Raw genomic sequence first — 21,881 nt, forward strand, 5'->3', positions numbered from 1 at the left:
CTGTTGTTCCCAAAAAAGACTCCTGTTACCAAGAGTTCTCCAATGTTGAAAATTTATGTTAATTCTCCAGTCTTTAAGGCTAATCCAACTTCCAAAGGCTTAAAGGGAGTTCCTATCCTTAAAAGCACTTTAGCCTCCAAAATTTTTTTCCTGGTGTTTCTTACAGTGTACTCCAGGAGGTCATTAAGTTCCGCTTGAGTATCAGTTTTAGATTTAATCTTCTCCAGAATACCAGTTATTAGCATACTATCGTGGGGACCTAAACTGACATTTTTAGTGGAGGATCCAGGGTTCTCAAGAGTGGGATTTTCACCTAAAAGAATCCCGTAGGGGTACTTGGGGCAACCGGACTTAATCCTCTATTCATTGGAGTTGGTTTGGATTTAAGAACAGGAGTACTTTTAGAGCCAGGAGTGATTCTGATTCCAGGAGTGCTTTTGGCAGATGTGGCACCTTTAAAGACAGAAGTAACTTTTAAGCTGATTGTTGCTGGAGTACTTTTAGAGAATGGAGTCTCTTAAAACCTTCAGAAGCTGGGGTGCTCGTTGGGATAGGAGTCCCTTTCACACCTTTGGAGGCTAAAGTACTTTTAAGGATAGGAATCCCCTTTAAGCCTTTGGAAGTTGGATTTGGTTGTGAGAAAAGTGAGATGATGAAACAAGTTGTTGAACATTCCCCATACTTTAAACATTCAGCATAAAAACTGATTTCTTATCTATGTGGAAATGGAGAAAATGGAGATGGATAAATGATTGTGTGAAAACATAGAGGTGTATATGGAAGAGTTGATGATCTTCCTAAAGAGACAAACCTGTGTAGAGAAGAAGAAGGGAGAGGGGGCGTGGCAGACAAAAAGGAGGGAGAGGAAGGCGTGGCAGACAACAAGAAGGGTACAGAGGGCGTGTTTGAATATGATTATTGTCTGGAGAAAAGTAAAGAACTGGAGAATATTCTTCTAGAATATTACTAGATTTAGATGTGACAACAGTTGGAGAAGATAAGTGGAGTTCAAGGATGAATTGCATTAAGTCATGCTTAAACCTGAATCTGTAGAGAAAGACACAGATTCTGCTTTCTAGGAATTCTGGCTGGGTTCTCCGTTACTGGCCACCAAAGCCTCTAACCCAGTTGACTGGCAGGTTGGCACCTGGGGATTTCTGTTTTCGCTTCATATCAATGAAATCAACCAATACAGGCTGAGTCACTAAAATAAGATAAAACTGAACATGGTATTAATTTTCCACTTGGATCAAAACTTGACGGTTCCTTTGAATACCAAACAACTACAGGATGACTCATTTTAACAATTACAGTGTGAATAGTTCACTAGAGTTTAATATGAGGATAAAGGTTAAGGACTTTCTGGTTTCCCTTGGTTAGGGGGCTGTTTCTCTTCACTTGTACCCAGAACTCTTTTGTCTATTTCACTAAGGTTTATATTCTGTTTCTTAATGGCCTCTCTTACACAATCTCTGTAGAGGACAAATAGATTTGATTCCCCCTTTAAGAATTTATCAGAGAACCAAAGATTAAAGCAAGAATCATACTTCTGCTTTAGATTGTTGCACTTGTGATCCAAACTGTTCATTTTCTATTTTAGGAACACTAAGACAGGAAGGTTTAGAACATAATCTCTGAAATCTCTTTTAGATGTGAATCATGCATACCAATGCTTTGTCATTTTAAACATATTAATGTGATTTAAAAATGCACTTAAAAAGTTGATTAAGCTGGAGGTGAATAACTCTTTAGATCTTAGCCAGCTTATCTTGTACACAACTAAAGATATCATGGTCAGTTTACATAAATTGTTCCTTTCTTTGAAAAAAAAATTCACTTTGATCTCAAGAAACTAATTTATACCTATTGTTATTCCAACAGAGACTGGTGAATAGTAGGTACATCTAACATCATCTCGGAGAATAGGTAAGGTGATCTTACACTCAGGATTGATAAGGGGGATATCTAAATGAGATTAAATTAGTTTATTTAATAATCTCTTGAACGATTAGTTTCTATTTTGATCTTCACCTTTTGTAATTCAGCTTTATCTTCAAGCTGTGAAGTTAAGAAAAAGCAAAGATCTGCTTCACCAGAGAACAGTCAGCCACATTGGAGAGATTGCAGCTATGGTCGAAAATTAGCAGCTACAATGGAGAATAAGCAGCTTAGACAGTGTAAGCAGCAAATGGTGGAGAGTCAGAAGATAGGGCAGGGAGGGCACAGCTCATGTCATTGTACGGCTAGGGCAGAGGCTATGTAGTTAAAAGAAGGTTTGAGACAGATAGGTCCTTCTATCCTGGGGAAGATAACCAGGGTACGGAGGTTTGATCAGAAAGGTTTTCTAAAGATAAACCAAGAATTACTGAGAGTTCCAAGTCAGATTAACTGGAAGTTCTAAATTAATGACCTGTTTATATTTATAGTTCAGGTAGAACAGGTGGTGGTACAAGACTATTATCTGGGATTCCTTTCACAAACATCGATATATTTCTCAATCTAAAGTAGAGTTAGTGTTCATTTGAAATCATAAAACAAGTATGTACATGTTTAATGAACCTTGAGTGCACCAAGAAATATATAGACCAGGAACCACCATATCTTATGCATCACATCTGTATACTGCGGTGGGAGGAGATCAAAACAAAGAATTCAGGGGCAATTCATCATTTTTGGGGAAACAGGCCCAAGGGGTGGAATAAAAATATATTGCTATTGTATTTTCCATATTGACCAGAAAGCCAAAAATCATATGTTTTCGCTTTGACTTGATATATTAACTTGTTTTTTGTTGGACTGTAATATCACATCAGAGCTTTAGTCCTTTCCCTTCAACTTCTGTGGGGGCAATGGGTTTGTTTACATTCCTCCCACAGTGTACAGTACATAATATGCGTATATCTGAGTTGGGCGTTCCTGTATATAGTTCCTTTGAGTGCACAACCTGGAGCTAACAGGATATTTGGTTAAATATACAAAATCTATCATAGAGTCTCATAGATCTTCATCTCGTGAATCAACCTGAACAGTGAACAATAGTCATATTCAAGATCCTTGGATCATACAATAAATCTGAAAAATATACACCTTAAAATTTTTTTTATTATTGGGTGTAGAGTTTAAAAGTTGTTTTAAGGAAACCCCAAGTTAATATAGATAGGCATTTCCGATTCACCTTGTTATCAGCTTTGTATTATTAACAATCAAATTGATAATCAATATTTATGTTATTAACAATAGAGGAAATTGTTAAAAAATAAGCGCCAATACGTTTCACATTATTTATCAGATAAAAGTTTAAAGGTACTGTTGTAAATCAGGCCCATTAAATTAAAATTATAACGACCTGTCCCTTTAACGTCAAGTTTTACATGTTTGGCAAAAATTTGTAATTTTTACTTCTACTTTTTCAGGGTCAGGTGGCTCGACCTCATAGACCTGAAGATTTGCTAAGGTAACAAAGAAATTCCCCCCCAACCCCACCCTCTTCCTACCTGTGCTAAGGATCCATTTAAATTAAGATATTTTTGATTCGTTCTCTATTTTCGATATTTGTATATTAAGCACATGTCTTGGTATTCTTTAATGACACTAAATAGATTTTGGTTGGAAAACTTAATTTAACTGGATTTTTGGAGGAAAAAGGCATGTTTTGGATGTGAGGAAAAAAGCTTATTTCAAACTCAAAGGGTTAAAAGCTACAGGGTGGCCAAAATGTACGGATTGTACGGATTGTACGGATTGATTTTTTTTTAACCCTAAAATTGTACGGATTGTACGGATTTGTTTTCAAATTGTACGGATTGTTCGGATTTTATCCTGGAAAATACACCGTTTTTTTTAAATTTTCAATATTCCATTTGATATTTGATTTGATTCGATTCCATACGATTAAATTCAATTCGATTCAATGCTATTCAAATCGATTTGATTTGATTTTATTCGATTTTATTCGATTTGATTCAATTTGATTCAATTCGATTCAATAAGATTTGATTTGATGCGATTCGGTCCAAAAATCGTTCACTAGGACAGTCCCAAAAATTAATTTTGTACGATTTAATTTGATATTTGTAGGGAGCTGGTTCCGGTTATTAAAGATAAGTGGAGTGTTTGTCTCAGGTTAGATTGTATTTATAGTTTATATTTACTTGTCAAAGGGATTGCAGATGCAATTTCAATTTACCTTTCATCAGTGCATAGGATTCATTTAACTTTGAGGTGGATCCGGATCCTGGATCTGCACTGGAAAAAAATGGATCCGGATCCAGATCCAGGTTATGAACATTTCTTTAAGATTTACTGATTTGTTGAACAAGATAAGAATTTTCAAATTATTTGTCTTTGTGTTCTCTAATTTTTGTACTAAAACTTAATGAAACATTCAGAAATAAGGAAATTTTGATTATCTTTCTTATTCAACAATTCAGATTTGGGTTTTGAGAGCAAAAAGTATTTTTTTTTGCAGTAGTTGGTTGATATTTTGCCCCTTGATCCTTATCCGCGGATCCGAATATTTTTGCGGATCTGGTTTCTTGGCATTGCCCTTCATTATGGGAGTGAGATGCATGATTTAGAAGGTTACCCTTTAAACCTCTTTGAGACGCAATAAGAAAATTATCCTAGTAATTGTTTGATCTTGAATTAAATTGAGACAATTCCATTCATTGTCTACGCCACAAAGATCCGCAAGGGCACTGTTACAGAGAAAACATAATTGAAAATAATCAATTTTCAGAGAGAAAGGTGCGAATATCTTATTATTCAAAGTAGTTTAAGGGTACCGTTGGTAATCGGAAATGCCATTCTATGGATTAACTTCTATTTGATTGTATTATTTATTTTTTATATTCATTTCTTAACAAATTTATTTTTGCTGTTATCTGTTATAATATAGGACCAACTCCTCATGATGCCAAAGTTTTTGGCGAAATATATTGAGAAGAAAATGTTGTAATTCTAGCGATAGGGATTAATTTAAAATTTGTTTAAAAACGATCTAATAATTACCTTTAAGTCCCTTAAAAAAAATACGAATTCAATCTTCTTTAAGGATCAAGTTAACGTTTTTTATAATCAAGAGAAAATTTTAAAAATCATTTATTAGTGAACAGTAACACTGATTTTGACAAACCACCATCAAATAAGTGTAATTCGCCTCATTTTCCGTTTTCTAGTCAATACAATATTTGTAACAGAATTTTATATTTTATCAAGTTGTAACTCTTGTATTGTGGATATCGAGATCTCAATGCTTGATCTTGATATATTGTTAATCTGGAGATTAGTTTTAACTTTATTTGATATCCTGCATGGTATTGGTAATCGCACCTATTTAGTGACTGAAGAGAGATTTAATCAGGGAAGGGATAAGTTAAACAATGAGATAAAGGCATTAATCCTCAAATTAAAAGTGTTCTAGTGGGTATTGAGATCAAGTGCTCATGAATATAAGTATCCAGCACAAAAGTTTCTTGCTCTGTAAATATGTCACTATTTTTGTATGTTTGTTGTCTAGGGAGGGTGGAACCAGTCTGCTTGGATCTGGTTCTAGTGACCCGACCCGACAGGAGTTCGCTCAAGGGAAGGTAATCATTTTTTTACAGTTCCAGCTGGAGTATCATATTATTATTTACAGTCACAGTTACTCCCGTTGCCTAACCGCGCTTTGTATTAAATCATGATATTAGCTAAAGTGCCCGGTGTTACCTGTGGAATTTCAAAATTGGCAACAAAAATTAGACTGTGTCACCCCGTGTACCTATAAGTTTCCTCAAATAATTTCAGTCAATTTGGTCTAGCTCGTGTAGCCGTTTGGCCAGCTATAGTGAACATATATATAAATGAGCGAATAGCTTAAAGATATATTATTATTATTAGCCGACAATCCATTATTGAATGAAATAGATAGGGGTCGACGCTCCTTGCCACCGCAGTGTATAGATTGTCAAAAAATAGAATTACCTCTTTTTCCTTCGGAACCATTTCCTAGTTGAAAGAAATTCCTTAATTTTCTTTTGCACAGAAAGAAAACTATTTTTCTATTCTACTATCTGGGATAAATTGTATAGTTTGAGTCTGGTATAGAGGATTTCCATTCTGTGTTGGACCAGACTCTGGTGAACCTAAAGTGTGCTACAGAGACCAGTCAGCAGGCTTCAGCTAGTGCCAGGTCAACATTTTAAGATTTCTTAGATATTCAAGAATATTTAAAAATTAAAAGTAAAATCTAAATTGTAAAATAAAACTAGGTTTTGTTTCATTGAATTGTGTAGTAGTTTGCCCCATTTTACACCCAAAAAGGTGAGAGAGAAAAATTTCTGACTACGGAAAGTGGTCGCGCCAGAGAATTAAAAAATATAAAAACCGCGACGTGGTTATTGACGACATAGAGAAATCTTTTGGATTGATAGCAAAGATTTTTTATTGTATTTTTTCTAATCATTGTTGGCAGTCAATAAAAAGAGCATTTCTAAAGTATTTCAATGTTGTATATATTCCTGGTTATCTATCCCGTCACCAGAATAAATTTATCCACTAATGTTATAGATATATTCCTAGTAATCTATCCCATCACCAGAATATATCCACTACTATTATAGATAAATTCCTGGTAATCTATCCCATCACCAGAATATATCCACTACTATTATAGATATATTCCTGGTAATCTATCCCATCACCATTATATATCCACTAATTTTATAGATACATTCCTGGTAATTTATTCCATCACCAGAATATATCCACTAATATTTATAGATACATTCCTGGTAATCTATCCCATCACCAGAATATATCCACTAATATTATAGATACATTCCTGGTAATCTATCCCATCACCAGAATATATCCACTAATATTATAGATATATTCCTGGTAATCTATCCCATCACCATAATATATCCACTAATATTATAGAAACATTCCTTGTAATCTATCCCATCACCAGAATATATCCACTAATATTATATATACATTCCTGGTAATCTATCCCATCACCAGAATATATCTACTGATAGTATAGATATATTCCTGGTAATCTATCCATTCACCAGAATATATCGACTGATATAGATATATTCCTGGTAATCTATCCCATCACCAGAATATATCCACTAATATTATAGATATATTCCTGGTAATCTATCCCATCACCAGAATATATCTACTGCTAGACTTCAAATCAACTTTACTGCAAGGATCAAGGATATGCTTAAATCCTCAGTGCAGGTGGGAACAGTTCTATTTGTGGATTTAAAAATTTGAATTGAGAGCAACACTTCTGTATGGGATAGTTTTGAACATCAGTGGTTCATTTAAATAAAAGATTTTCACCTGAAATTTCGTTATTTCGTGTGACCTTTCTTGCCAAGATAATATTGTCTGATTCACAACGGTACCTTTATTCTGGCCAATATTGTGGAAGATATTACCGTTTTATTAGGTTTAAAAGTGCTTTTGATTATTATGTTTTCCTTTGGTAGAAATGCGCAAGTAACTTTTGTAGAGATATCACAAGTTAAAATAATCAGTTTTCAAACTAAATAATCGAACAATATGTATTTTGTATTGATCATTGGTTCAAAAAAACTGATAAGTCAGCATTTATTTTAGTTTTTGTTTCAGGGCATAGTTGATCATAATCCTGGTCTATCAGCTCCTCAGTGAATATTGAATAAACCTTCCTGTAATTAATAAAAAAAAAACTCATTCTTTTTCTGAACTTTAGTTGTAAAACCATTGCTTTTTAGTGCTTAAATAATAAACACCAATTTGTCAATTTTGACGTAAACATACACATAATGGCGGAACTAGAGACGAGTATAGAAGATATAGGACTGAAAACACAAATACATCTTACCAAATGTGCAGAGTTACTCAAAGGTAAAGTAAGGAATTTATTTTCTTAAAGCGCAAATGAAACTCGGTTAGTATGCTTTTCAATTGTAGTTTCTTTACAATAGTGCCTTGCGCATTTCTACTGTAGGAAGTAATATAGAAGCTATAAGAACGGTACCAGTGCAAACTTCGGACGGTACAAACCTAAAACTTAAAAAGGTCGGACAGTACAAATGTCGAACCAGGACAAACGTCGGACTAGTACAAACTTTGGACTGGTCCAAACTTCGGGCAGTAAAAACGTCAGACAGTAAAAACGTCGGACCAGTACAAACGCCAGACTAAGGAAAAAAAGTTATTTGCTTACATCGACTGGTCTAATAAAAATCTAAACAAAGAAACATTTTTAAACCTAGAATTATTAATCAGATAAATGTTTAAAGGGTACCGTTGTGAATCGGCCATCTTTGCATGGAAGGCCACTTGAAGTTACATTTAATATATTTTATATTTCTGCATATTGGGCCATAATATTCTTAATTTTGTTATTTTCATCACCTCAACACGATAATTTGTGTAGGTATACCCCAATGCCTGATCAGTGTGAACACATCACGACGAAAGATTCCTCAGAAAACTCAACAAAAAAATAAACAAGGTAGAAAATAGAACAAAATCAATAAATAGATGCTGTGAATTATTTTAGGGTGACAATCTATCTATATAATAAAACAAGACATGCATATATATGTTGCGTATTGCCGGCCAAACGGCTGGTCCGATTGGGCTGATTTGTTTTGTGGACACTCATGGGTGGCCGGGTGGGTGTTATAAGCGGTTTTTCATAAGTTTTATCTTTTTTCCACGGGCAACGCCGGGCATTTCAGCGAGTTTATTTTCTTTGCCTAATAAATGCTTCCTTAACGCTTTGATGATTATCCTTCATCACCTGAAATTGAAAGTTAAAAAGTTTATAAATGGTTGCTTTGTTATTAGCAGATGAACTGTGTTTAAATTTGATCTTTATTTTTTATACTTATTAGTTTTTATTTCTAGTTGATAGGACGGTGGTTGGATTGGAATCCTGTAGATTCTGCTTCATGGAGCTAGAGAAGGGTCTGGAGATTTGTAAGGTATGTTCTTGGTTCTAGGTTCTAGTCACTAGTTTCTAAGTTCTAGGTTCTAGGTTCTATGTTTTGGTTTTTATGTCTTGGTTCTTGGTTCTTGGTTCTTGGTTCTAGGTACTAGGTTTTCATGTTCTAGGGTTTTAGGTACTAGGATCTAGGTTCTAGGTTCAAGATACAAGGTAGATGGCTCTATGTACTAGGCTAGGCATGGGTGTATATTTTCCAGAATCATCTTACCCCCCTTTTGAAAAAAATGTTCCCCCAGAAGATTGATATGAAGGGTTTTGGTTGAATGATATAACAGATTCCCTTTCTAATTCTTAACAGTGTGTCGACAAAAAGCTCGTATTTGAGATACTGAGAAACTGAGATACTGATATACTGATATACTGAGATACTGAGATACTGAGATACTGAGATACTGAGATACTGAGATACTGAGATACTGAGATACTGAGATACTGAGATACTGAGATACTGAGATACTGAGATACTGAGATACTGATATACTGATATACTGATATACTGATATACTGATATACTGATATACTGATATACTGATATACTGATATACTGATATACTGATATACTGATATACTGATATACTGATATACTGATATACTGATATACTGATATACTGATATACTGATATACTGATATACTGATATACTGATATACTGATATACTGATATACTGATATACTGATATACTGATATACTGATATACTGATATACTGATATACTGATATACTGATATACTGATATACTGATATACTGATATACTGATATACTGATATACTGATATACTGATATACTGATATACTGATATACTGATATACTGATATACTGATATACTGATATACTGAGATACTGAGATCGTAATTTTCTATGAGGGTGCATGCAGTGTACGTACACCTTCCGAGTACTTAAAGAATGTTTTTAATCGGGAATTTTCGGATAAACAATTTTCAAAATATTTTCTTAATCTAAAAATATACCTTTGGGTTACGGATACTGAGAAACACTTTTTGTATTTGTTTTAACTTTTTCTTGACATATTTTAATATTACCAGGTTTGCAGAAGAGACACCGGAAAGAAAATAAGTTTGAAGACAGCAGCTAAAAATGAAATTAATGCAGAGAAAACCTTGAAAAGGGCGCGGGAAGACGAGTTGAAGAGAGAGGAAGAAGAAAAGAAGGTTGAGGAACAACGGAGAGAAGAGAAGAAAATGAAGAGGATGAGGAAGGATAATGCAGGACTAGTCCTACCTCCCAGTATCCGGGTTAACCCTGGAGCTGGAGCTAAGAAGAAAAGTAAAGATCAATCTAAACTCAAGTTTCTCCTTAACTCCTCCAGCTCTCAAAATAATTCTAACTCCGAGAGCAAACTTCAAGGATTCCTAAAACTTCTCTAGAATTTCGAATTTTTTACAAATTCCCATTTGTCGTTGTTAACTTTTGTATCCTTAAAACCCCTTCATCACACCAAGGAACTTAACCCAACAAACTTTTATTTTCATATATCTTAGCATCCGAATGCAACTAATTTATCTGTTACATTTTGTAATTTGAAATATCAAAGGTAATTGGAAAGATTCTAAAATTATCAAATTTATGGTAACTGATAAGTTCTGTTATGCCTATTTTGCATTACTGATAAATACTAAAATCCTAAGCAATTTTTTTACAATTTCCAGAGTCGATGCTAAAATAAAGATGGCAGACGGGTTACTAGCGACTACTGGCAACGGATTGAAAATCTGGGAAACGGGAACATTCACCTCAATATATTCGGTAATTTTATGCTCTTTCTCATTGTCATCTTTTCTTCAATAAAAGATCNCCCCCCACACGAACACGAACACACACAATATAATTATTATGATATTTAACAAATTTATTTGTTGAAAGGAAACGATTGTAACTTATCAAAGATGTGCAAATATTTTTTCATGAATTGTTAAAAATTTTCGGAAAACTTTTACCTGTAACTCCTTTTTCTTGTATTTTCTCGAGTTTTTATTTTTTTTAATAATTATATTTCAGTATTCTCCTGAGGTCCCTGGGCTGGGTGTAAATTGTGCCTCATGGAGTACAGATAATACTGGACTAGCCAGTATACTGAAGGTAAATTTATACATAATATATATAAAGTTGTAATATTTGTCTTTTTGTCTCATTGTTTGGATGTCTGATCAAAAGTCATTAATCCTTTAACATATTTACCTCACATTTTGATTGGGTTTAATTTGGTTTAAAGACTCCAAGTTTAGTGAGTCAATCTTTTATAATGAAATCTTAGTTTCTGGGCAAAGCTGAGTTCAGAAGCTAGTATGTATAAAGTAGAAATCTCCGTTTGTTTGGAAATCCGATGGACCGATTTGCCTCAAACTTTTATTGGTTAACTCAGTAGAATCACGGCCTGGTTTAATCTTTTTCGATGGTTCGAATCCGAAAACGTTGATGCAAAAGAAGAAAAAAACGGTTTAATCTTATTCTTTTATTTCAGCTAGGAATTAAAAAATAAACAATTCCACAATTTTGCTTACTTTATATGAGAATCAGTTAAATATTAAATAAATGTTTTAAGTTTTAAACTAGAAATTAAATTACAGTATTTCTGCACTCTGCAGTCCAAATCAGGAATGTTATAATATACATATCGGAAAAACTATCATTTTAATATTGAGTTTAGTTCTAGCCTATACCCCTTTGTTTTTCTTTTTTTTGTGAACACTCCCTTTAATTCTGTTTCAGGACGAGGACAAGGTTTTGTTAACATTTAATCGGAACTCTAAATACTCGTCTTGCGAGTTTAAAACGGAAGGAATTCTCAAACCTTCATATGTACAGTTTCCGAGGTAGGTACAGTTTAAGTTTACATGATCTTATAGTGGGTGTACGTACACTGTACAGTGTATACGTACACTGTACAGTGTACTTAATCTTCATATTTGTGTACACGATCTATGTCAAGGATATCTCTCATTTCTGTTTTATGATCTTTATTTTTTTTTGTTATTTCGCTAAAACAGGAAAGTTCTTTGTGGCCATTGTTAAGTTTAAACACAGTGCAATTTCCTTATGAAAAAAATTGTCTTCTGTTAAATATTCCAGAGATTAAAGTATTCTCGATGTTTCTTTAAACCCCATTAGCATTTTAAGGCGTTTTCTGTCAGTCCAAATAAGAAATGTTTACTAACTCTTCTTAAAAATAATTAACTTTCCCTTATTTTAGGGTTTCCCAGAGTCATGTTTACTTGTCGTCTAAACACGAGATCCATTATTTCGAGCTCGCCAAACAGAGATCTAGGAAGAGTTTCACCCTGAGCAGTAATGTGAGCTGCTTTACTCCTAACCAGACTGATACTTATCTAGCGATAGGATGTGATAACGGATCCCTAGTTCTCCTTAATAGGGCGTCAAACCAGGTTGATTAATTATCCATTCTTTCTTTCTTTTGTTCAAATCATTTTTTTACCAATTTATTTAGCCTAAAATCATACAGCGCTAAAATCTATAGTGTTTAGATTTGAAAAAGGGTTTCTATAATGCGGGGGGTATTGATTAAGAAAACATTCACCCCGCGGAATCTCATTTGGACAAAATAAAGTTGTTACGTAAAAATAATGATTTGATCTTTTATTAAATGTGTGAAATTTCAGATTTCTGCGCCGTTCAGTGCGCCAAAGTGCGCTGGTCAACGGATAACCTGTGTTAAGTACTGTCCCCGACGCGCTAGTTTCCTAGGGTCAGCTTGTGAGTCCGGGACGGTCAGCTTCTGGGACTGCAACGCGAACAAAAATATTTTCAACATTAATGATCATGTTGGTTAGTAATACAGGAGTGTAATTTTATTATTTTTTATTATTATTATTATTTTTATCATTATCATTATCATATCAACAATACTATTTTTGTCCTTTTTTTCAAATATTCCCGCTGCATGGTGGTCAGGGCACCTTAAACTTGGTGAACTCTTGAAATTTATTTATTATGTCATTATCATTGTTATCAAAAGTTTATTTTTTAATTTTAGCTCCCTGCACATCTTTCTCCTTCTCTCCCATCAATGATAGTCTGGCTGTATCCTGTGGTTTAGATAAGGTTGGAAGACACCAGATAAATTACTCTAAAAATAACCTGATTAAAGAGTTGTTACGTTGACTGATAAATAGGTTTATTTATTAGTATTAGTTGACAAATAGATATTGAACAGGTGTTCAGACTGGTGATTGATTGATTGATTGATTGAATTGTTGATTGATTTATTGAATGAGTGATTGTTTAATGAATAAATGTCGTCAGTGAGTAAGTGATGGATTGTTAGATTGATTAAGTCAGTTATTGAAAGATGGAGTCAGTGATTTAGTGATGGAGTCAGTGATTGATTGATTGTTTGATGGAGTAATTGAATGTTTGAGTCAGTGAATTGACTCACTGAATGATGAAAAGAATGGTTCAGTCAATCATTGATTGATTGATTGTTGATTGATTGATTGATTGATTGATTGAATGAATGATTGAGTCGTATATTCTAGAAATTGATATGTCATGACACGAAGTCGAAGAAGAGTGTGTTCAACCTGCTGATGGACCACCCCTGCACCACAGTGGATCTCGACACAAGTGGGTCAACCGTCGCCGTTGGGTCAACCAGGGGCAGGGTGCTCTTCTACGATCTTAGGTACCTGCCATCTTTTACGAAACTATTGTAATTATCCTTTTTTTTCTTTTTTTAATAAGGGAAAATAAAAGGTCTTTTGGGGAAAAAATAAATGAGATTTTGTGTATTGAAGAGAGGTGGGGCTTGACTATTAATTTCTATTTTTCCTTTCCAACCACATCCAGTGTCGTCTGCCTTTTTAAATAGTTTTAAAGGGACTGTAAAGGAAAAATGAAAGGTTGTATAGGCTGAAAGCTAATTACTTTAGCTCTTGATCGCGACCCATGAAAGTTTTATCTGATGTTCCTGTCTCGAGAAATTGATATAAAACTGTGTTAAAATCATACGAAAGTTCATAAATGTAAAAAGAAAATCTTTAACGTAAATCACGTGACCAGAACTATCACCAATGGCAGAGCAGTATACTGGTCATTTGTCTCCGTCTGTATCACGTGACCACTTTACTGCACTGCCATTGGTGGAATTTCTGGTCAAGTAATACGGACGTATAAATAATATTATGAATTAAATCTATTAAAAATAGAAATAAAAAATATAAAATTATAATTGGAGTAAACCTAATTTACAATTAGCTTTTTCTGGGATATCATCGTTTTCAGATTGGTTGCTTATTTGCTGAATTTGATCTATTCAAACCCTCTACTTTTATTCAAAATTGTATATATTTTAATTTTCGTATAAATTTGACAAAGTTATATATCAATTTTTCGAGATAGGACAGGAACATCAGATATAACTTTCATGGTTCGCGATTAAGAGTCTAAAGTGATTAGCTTTCAGCCTATACCCCCTTTCATTTTTCCTTTACAGTCCCTTTAAGGTTGTCTTCATCTAATCAAATCATGTAAATTCTAAAACAAAAAGATCGCTATTAATATTATTTTGTTAGGAATATGTCCCAGTGTGTGAAGAGCGTACAAGCGCACAATGGTCGTGTTTCTTCACTCTCCTTTATGCCACTACTTGACAAGAGCAATGTTAATCTTGTAATGAGCGCGCACAAATCTATTTCTAAATCTAAACACAGGTTAGTTAAAGGGTTCTCTCATTGAATTCTTAAGTGGGCTTTCAATATTGCCAGAAGTTCTTTGTTTGCATCAAGTTATTTATATGTTCGATAAAGTTCATAAGAAGATATTTTTACTTATAGAATGGGTGAGCTAGTATTTTGATTAGGACTTTGTGTGTTTTTAAAAAGAAAAGTTAGATAATATTTTATTATTTTTTAGGACACAGAAGTCTGTTCCTGTTTTAAAAACTGTTAAAGTGAGTTTTTTCTTAGTTTTGAAATTTAATTTTATGTTTTCTATTTTCGCAGAAAAACTTTCTTCTTTTAGACCAACTTTTTGCTTAATTTTACATTGATAATTAGATCTTTATCTTAGGAACTGGTCTTATATTTAAATAAGAGGGGTGAATATTTTTCATAATTTGTTTGGGAGGGAAATGGGACATCAAAAGCAAGTTTTCATTTCTTTTGATACTTTTTTTCCATGATTCATTGGTTTCTCCTTTAAATCATTTATTTCCCTCAGCGAAAAAAAAAACCTATATAAAAATTTCGGCTCCGCGCCAACAATCAACATGCATATAGCATAACATCTAGGGGGGAGAAGTAATTTACAAAAGAGGGGGAAGCATCTATTTTTCGAGAAAATATAAACCCCTAAAAATTTTTTAAATGTTAGGAGGAGAGTAAAGAAAATATGAAACCTGAACTTGATCAACAATCACAGGTGGTTTTTTTTTAAATAATTACAATGTGATGATTATGCTTTTTTTTATGAGATTGTAAAAATCTTATTCAGATTTTTAAAGGCTGACTGGAAAAATTGTGGTAATATTTTACTATCGTTTTTTAAGATTTTTGTTTTTTATCTGGGGTTTATATTTTGTTAAAAAAATCCAAGCTAGTACCGTAGTAGGCGATTATATTAATATAATGAAGATTACTTTCGATTTTAATTTTGATTTATATCAAGCTTTTAAACAGCATGGATACACCAAAACATGGAAGCAAAGAGAAGCTGTCAACTAAAAATATTCTCTTTAATTCCGTGCTTAGGATCCATTTAATTTTGATGCAGATGCGGATTTACTAAATTTTTTTAACAAAAAATAATTTTCGAATTTTTTGTTTTCTTTTTTTCTCATATTTTTATCCTGAAACCATTCAGAAATAAGGAAATTTTCTAATCCCTTTGGCCTTTTTTTTAAATTTCAGATTTTGGTTTTAGGGGTTAAAATAGTTTTTTATGCAGTTTTTGGTTGATATTTTACTCCTTGGTTTTGCGGATCCGGATCCAGAAAGCCAAAATCTTGCGGACCCAACGAATCCGGATCCTAAGCACTGCTTTAATTACTTGTTAACTTGTATTATTCGAAAAATGCTTTTTAAAAATTATAACTTAAATAAAAAGTCGTCTTCATTTTATGCTGATGTTATCACCTACCACCGTATATTTTTAGAAATAATTTCGGGTTTTTTAATCATACTGAATTGTGGAAAAAATTATCTTAAAGGAACTGTAAGCGTAATTTCAAGTGAACCTCTATTGAAAGATGGTAATTTCCGATTCACAACGGAACCCTTTAAGCTTTGTCTGATCAAGTATGATGGTAGATGGAGTAAATGTGTTTATCCACCAAAGTTTCTTTCCCATTTCTACTGCAGGAAAACATATAAGAATTAGAAGAATTAGAAACTTTTAAACCTAGAAAAACCACAATTTCTTTCACATTATTGATGAGATAAAGGTTTCAAGAATACCGTACTGTGAATCGAGCATTGTCATCTTTTTATGGGGGCCTTCACTTCAAATTACGCTTACAGTCACTTCAAGGGTACTCCTTTAGGTTGAGAGTTTAGATGTTCATAGTCCTGCAGAATCAGATTCCAGTGTAGTTACCACCAGGTGAATAACATTGTTACAATTAGTTATGGGCCTCGCAGTTGCGGGCTGGCATCAGCACGGTTAGGTCATAGAAATTCAGTGCTCCTCTGTAAGTAGCTGGAGAGAGGATTCACCTGGTGAGCACTGTGCAAAATTAACATGGTGGCACCACACCTTAAAAACAAACAAAGAAAATCTCACTAGAAACAAGAAATACAAAAACATAGAAAAAAGAATCGTGAGAGGTTGGTAACTATGCAATTTGATGCCGGTTTTTTACTCTACCAGCTTCGATACTCAGCCGACTATGAAGAACGGACTGCTGTCGAAAATACCACATTCTGAGTCACAAAACCTACAACTTCCCATTTTGTAATGCAACTCCAATGGGTAACCCCTCAGGCTTAAATGCCGCAGAACTCAGAAAGAGTATGAATCCGGGAGAAAAAAAGTTCCTTCCTTAGGGGAGTTCATCGATCTACTCCAAATTTCCAACTCCTATTTGTCACAAACAACATTTGGAATTGATTTCATAGTGGCCGAATGTTTTGAGACATTTAGGATTTTTTACATAAAAAGGGAGTTATTAATTAAATTGCAAAATTGTATTTTCTTTAAGTGTGCATAATTACATTATAAGAATTCTTTTCTGATCAAATATATTAACCAAAACCATTTTTCTCAACGATTAGAAAATAGTTTTTTGTTTTCGTTTCTGTTTTATATCTGGCCAGAGTAAAAATGTTACATAATGTATCAAAAGCAAACTTGTCTAGTATGAAATTTTAAAATAGGATTTGCATCTCAGATTTTGTGGGGCCTTTAAACAAACTAAAACTTTGAATATTGAAAAAGGGTGCCTCAAAACCTCAAAACCTCAAAACGATGATCATTATTAGTCTCAATTGTGAACAATTTATGTACACAGCAATGTAATTTACTGCAGTGTATAATTTAAATTGTAAATAGTCGCATGTATTGTTGAGCAGTTTACTATTGGACTCTTACAATTCTAAACACAGTGGGGTAATCTACTAAATGCTGTTGATAATATCTGGTTCATATTTTTAATAACCAAGTGGAAATTAGCAAAAATTACAAATCGTAAGACCTCACTTCATTATTGATTTAGTATAGTCACTTCAATTTTGGAGTGTGGGTGTAGGACTTCCCTAAAAGAATGATTTGATTTGACCTGGTTCAAATATGTCTTTATATTTCTGACAAATTGGAAAACATATCTCAAATTATATCATACAGGGTTATCCATAAAGAATGAGATTTTAAAGACGTTTACAAGCTTTTGAAGTATGACGATCCCAATGTTTAAGTTTAAGCAAAAAAAGAAAGTTTACAAGTTTGAATATAAGGACACAGAGAGTATAAATCCCGCACAATCCTCCCTAAAGTCTCATGCTTTGTGGGTAACCCTGTGCATAAATATTTGATTTGATTGAACATTTTCAGGAGAGATAGCATATCCTTCCTCTTCTCTCCTCTCCGAGAACCTGAATCCAGTTTTACAGGGAGCACACCAAATCCTACCAGGTAGCTTAACACTAATCTTCCTGCTGGGATGGGGGCAATGTACTCTCCCTACCCCAGCCCCTACTTTTTTAGTTATTTTTTTTATCAACAACTGTTTGATTTTTATTGTTATTTTAATCTTGTAATTTCAGCAGCAAAAGTTCGTCCCGACGAGTGAGCGAGGTTCGTCTGTCTACGGAGGGTATATTCTCTCCAATACGAGACGAACAGAACAGTTTGAATCTAAGCAGAAGAACAGTATTTACCCCTGCTCTCTCTCCTCTCACCAGTATACAGGGATGTACATACTTTAAAATTATATCAGATTTACAACAGAGTTCGATTTATGTAACCTCGCTGATCAAAATATATATATTTTTATTTTTAATAATTTGCCGTCTAGTGGCTTGACAAATCTTAACGTTTCAAAGTTTACAGTCAAGTCATTTTGGGATTAAAGTGTGGAAGTAAGACATCTCTAAAAGTCTTATTTGATTTTTTTGGTAGGGAGGGGTGCTGTTCTTTTTCTAAATCGGTTCAAATAGGCAAAATATCAGCAACAAAAACTAGTTTTACCGGAACACAAAGCTCGAAAAATTGATTGACAAAACGATCGGTAGAATTCTCTTCATAATGAATGATAAATTTTTCGTGATTTCTTCCATGTCTAATTCTATTCCCCCCTTCCTCGTAAGTTGAAAGACAAAATTCCCTTTTGAAAACATGTTTATTATCAAGTATGTATTTTTCCAGGAGGAATCCTCCGTCCCACCCATTCTCAGTAATCGCGCTATCGGTGAGTTGGAAGAAATGACAACTTAATTTAAGTTTATTTTCGTACAAATTATTAATTTTAATGAAATAATTAGTTGCTCAAAAATTAATTGAGTTTCCAAATTATTTCTGATTTTAATAAAATTTTCATTAATTTTTTCCTTCTGATTTCTCTTATTTGTTCAGTATCAGCAGCTGAGATTGTTAAACCTAAACCCGTTGAAAAGCTATGTCTTGACACTTTAACCGAGGTCGCAAGGTCACTGACCTGTTCTAGTTCACCCGTATTTGAGTCCATCTATGATACAGAGGGGTCGGAGCAGACAACAAGAAGTTCAGAACACGGAGGAATACCTTTAGACATTGAATCAAGGCTTTCAAACCAAGAATCTAGAATTAAATTACAAAATCAAGATGGCGGACAAGGTGATCTCAACTCTGTTTTGGCGGCATTTCCCGGTGTTTTTCTTGATTCAGAGATTAGTCCTCCTCTTCCTAATATTCATCATGGGATTAGTTCAGCATTCCATTCCATTAATCCAGCGTTTCTTAGCACTCCTTATACAGGGTAAGTAATCATTTTACGAAATTTGCAATCTATTTTTTATTTTTATTTTATTTTTATATTTCTAGAACACTTCCTTTTTTACATCTCGTCTAGTAACACACAAAATTCATAAATCTAAAAAAGTTAAATATTTTGCTGATTTCTAGTGAGCTGAATCCAGATTCTGTATCTTCGATCTCCAAACCTCGTCCTAGAGGGTCAGTAACCAACCCTGGAGTTAGCTCAGGAGCAGATGGGTTTAATAGAAGATATCTTGAGGAGGTTGTTAGTGAGGCCATGCAGGACTGGTGTGGAGGAGTAGAACAGAGAATACTTAACATGCATTATAGTCTTATCCGTATACTTCAACAGCACCAGGTATAGGTGTAATATAGCAGATAATACTTAACATGCATTATAGTCTTATCCGTATACATCAACAGCACCAGGTATAGGTGTAGTAGAACAGATAATACTTAACATGTATTATGGTCTTATCCATATACTTCAACAGCACCAGGTACAGGTGTAGTAGAACAGATAATACTCAACATGTATTATAGCCTTATCTGTATACTTCAACAGCACCAGGTATAGGTGTAGTAGAACAGATAATACTCAACATGTATTATAGCCTTATCCGTATACTTCAACAGCACCAGGTATAGGTGTAGTAGAACAGATAATACTCAACATGTATTATAGCCTTATCCGTATACTTCAACAGCACCAGGTATAGGTGTAGTAGAACAGATAATACTCAACATGTATTATAGCCTTATCCGTATACTTCAACAGCACCAGGTATAGGTGTAGTAGAACAGATAATACTCAACATGTATTATAGCCTTATCTGTATACTTCAACAGCACCAGGTATAGGTGTAGTAGAACAGATAATACTCAACATGTATTATAGCCTTATCCGTATACTTCAACAGCACCAGGTATAGGTGTAGTAGAACAGATAATACTCAACATGTATTATAGCCTTATCTGTATACTTCAAAAAATCTCCAATTATTCGTGTAGAAGAAGGGGGGGGGGTCACTATTTAAAGAAAATAAAGCAATTATTTCAAGTGGCCCTCCAGTTATAGGGTCTAATTTGTCATGGTAATCTTATAAAAGATTGTTTTATTTCAAAACTTTTCAAGGTTTAAAACATCTTGCAAGTTATTGATCAGATAAATATGTCCAAGGGTACTGTTGTGAATCAAGCATCCCCCTCCTCAAATGGAGACTGGAGAGTCATTTGGAATACAGCCCTTTCATTGAAATATTGAACCCCTAGTCATTTAATTCTTTTTCAGGAGGATACCCGGGTCTACCTTGAGCAAATGACCGGCTTGGAGGAACTTAAACGTGAGAACCAAATGCTTAGACAACAAAATGAAGAATTAAAAAGATTTTTCTAATATTAAGATTTCAAATTTTGGATGTAATGAATAGCGAGAAGTAGCTGAACTACTTTGGCTCGGAAAGTGTTTATGAAAAGTAAGTTTTACTTGGGAAACCTAGTTCAACTAATTCTCGTGCTTCATTAATTTCGACCTCAGTTGATATTTTGTTTACATTTCCTACAAAAGAATTCGTTTAACATTTACTATTAAAACTGCATTATCTTATGTTTAAAACTCTCATTTAATGTTTGAAAATTCTCCAATTTAAAAAATCAAAAAGGAAAGTACAAGTGTTAAAAGTACTGCACTGACACAAATGATAACTCTTACCCTTACCAAGATACGCTTAAATTATATATTTTATACCTGTAAATAAAGGGTTTAAAGATACTTAAGTTGATGCTGTACAAACTAAATTTAGTTTTAGTTTTGGTCTCTTTAGCTACAAATGCCAGTAATGATTTAGTTTTACATGTATTTTATATAATTCAAATATATCTATTTAAGTATTTTTGTACAAACTACAGTGGAATAAGTATGTATGCTTTGTTTTAATAAAAAAAAATCTACTATTAAGAACTTTATCTAAAAGTCGGTGTTGGTGATGAACTAAACTTTTGTAGAGTAAAAAAAGTAGAGTTCGTTCCACATTTATTGAAAATATATTTCGGTCTGGGTTGACCCTCATCAGTTCTTGAGATTGTTTCTGTCACAAAGATTAAAAACAAACTGAACTTGAACTTTATTGAACTTTATCTACAAATTAAAACCTTTTCCATGTCAACCGGCCCAGTATACCTTTAGTTGTAATCCTACATTTAAAATTAAGGTATCTAATCTATATATACATATATATATATCTATATAACTTTGTAATCTCTGTCTATCTGTTTGTCCGATCATTACTAAGGAACTCCTGGTTTGATTTGCCTCAAATTTTGATGGGGGAACTCGGAAGACCCACAGGAATCTTCTTTGCTTAATTTTGATATGCTAAGACTCTCATATAAGTTCATTGCTCTCAGTTGGAGAAATAATGCACATCCAGTCCAAAAGGGCCATTGAACTCCTTCTCTTATCTAG

The 21,881-nt window shown here is 33.7% G+C and overlaps 3 protein-coding genes across 7 annotated transcripts; all 3 read left to right on the forward strand.

Annotated features, from left to right (window-relative positions):
• Window positions 1-937: 937 nt before the first annotated feature.
• On the forward strand, window positions 938-7,694 carry LOC111699306 (mediator of RNA polymerase II transcription subunit 29-like). Of its 2 annotated transcripts, XM_023469951.1 has the most exons (7): window positions 1,035-2,206; window positions 3,414-3,454; window positions 4,078-4,122; window positions 5,519-5,588; window positions 6,072-6,172; window positions 7,131-7,233; window positions 7,630-7,694. In XM_023469951.1, exons 1-7 carry the CDS (start codon window positions 2,153-2,155, stop codon window positions 7,669-7,671), a joined length of 456 nt encoding a protein of 151 aa, XP_023325719.1. In that variant the 5' UTR covers window positions 1,035-2,152; the 3' UTR covers window positions 7,672-7,694. The 2 variants fall into 2 exon arrangements, with proteins under 2 accessions (XP_023325718.1, XP_023325719.1); XM_023469950.1 differs by lacking the exons at window positions 7,131-7,233; window positions 7,630-7,694 and adding an exon at window positions 6,656-6,983 and having other exon boundaries at window positions 938-2,206.
• LOC111699305 (uncharacterized) lies at window positions 7,688-10,666 on the forward strand. The gene is made up of 4 exons (XM_023469949.1): window positions 7,688-7,887; window positions 8,423-8,500; window positions 8,899-8,975; window positions 10,042-10,666. The coding sequence occupies exons 1-4, from the start codon at window positions 7,806-7,808 to the stop codon at window positions 10,381-10,383; spliced, it is 579 nt and encodes a 192-aa protein (XP_023325717.1). The 5' UTR covers window positions 7,688-7,805; the 3' UTR covers window positions 10,384-10,666.
• On the forward strand, window positions 10,559-21,307 carry LOC111699304 (protein NEDD1). 4 transcript variants are annotated; one of them, XM_023469946.1, is made up of 18 exons: window positions 10,559-10,762; window positions 11,015-11,095; window positions 11,726-11,829; window positions 12,207-12,399; window positions 12,634-12,799; window positions 13,008-13,075; window positions 13,510-13,655; window positions 14,545-14,682; window positions 14,885-14,921; window positions 15,344-15,391; window positions 16,512-16,570; window positions 18,017-18,097; window positions 18,229-18,373; window positions 18,830-18,872; window positions 19,037-19,418; window positions 19,565-19,775; window positions 20,709-20,836; window positions 20,932-21,307. In XM_023469946.1, the coding sequence occupies exons 1-17, from the start codon at window positions 10,583-10,585 to the stop codon at window positions 20,811-20,813; spliced, it is 2,187 nt and encodes a 728-aa protein (XP_023325714.1). In that variant the 5' UTR covers window positions 10,559-10,582; the 3' UTR covers window positions 20,814-20,836; window positions 20,932-21,307. The 4 variants fall into 4 exon arrangements, with proteins under 4 accessions (XP_023325714.1, XP_023325715.1, XP_023325713.1 ...); XM_023469947.1 differs by having other exon boundaries at window positions 20,955-21,307; XM_023469945.1 differs by having other exon boundaries at window positions 20,709-21,307.
• The last annotated feature ends 574 nt before the right edge of the window (window positions 21,308-21,881 follow it).

The sequence above is a fragment of the Eurytemora carolleeae genome, unplaced genomic scaffold (genome assembly GCF_000591075.1).
Source record: "Eurytemora carolleeae unplaced genomic scaffold, Eaff_2.0 scaffold116, whole genome shotgun sequence".
NCBI classification, from domain to species: Eukaryota; Metazoa; Arthropoda; class Copepoda; order Calanoida; family Temoridae; genus Eurytemora; species Eurytemora carolleeae.

Bases quoted from the DNA above. Each gene is read 5' to 3' on its own strand.
- LOC111699304 (XM_023469945.1), top strand. From the start codon at position 10,583: ATGGTAACTGATAAGTTCTGTTATGCCTATTTTGCATTACTGATAAAT. The intron at 10,763-11,014 runs GTAATTTTATGC...ATTATATTTCAG, and splicing joins CATTCACCTCAATATATTCG to TATTCTCCTGAGGTCCCTGG. The intron at 12,800-13,007 runs GTTAGTAATACA...TTTTAATTTTAG, and splicing joins CAACATTAATGATCATGTTG to CTCCCTGCACATCTTTCTCC.
- LOC111699305 (XM_023469949.1), top strand. From the start codon at position 7,806: ATGGCGGAACTAGAGACGAGTATAGAAGATATAGGACTGAAAACACAA. The intron at 7,888-8,422 runs GTAAAGTAAGGA...TAATTTGTGTAG, and splicing joins ATGTGCAGAGTTACTCAAAG to GTATACCCCAATGCCTGATC. The intron at 8,501-8,898 runs GTAGAAAATAGA...TTTTATTTCTAG, and splicing joins TCAACAAAAAAATAAACAAG to TTGATAGGACGGTGGTTGGA.
- LOC111699306 (XM_023469950.1), top strand. From the start codon at position 2,153: ATGGAGAATAAGCAGCTTAGACAGTGTAAGCAGCAAATGGTGGAGAGT. The intron at 2,207-3,413 runs ATAGGGCAGGGA...CTACTTTTTCAG, and splicing joins AAATGGTGGAGAGTCAGAAG to GGTCAGGTGGCTCGACCTCA. The intron at 3,455-4,077 runs GTAACAAAGAAA...TGATATTTGTAG, and splicing joins AGACCTGAAGATTTGCTAAG to GGAGCTGGTTCCGGTTATTA.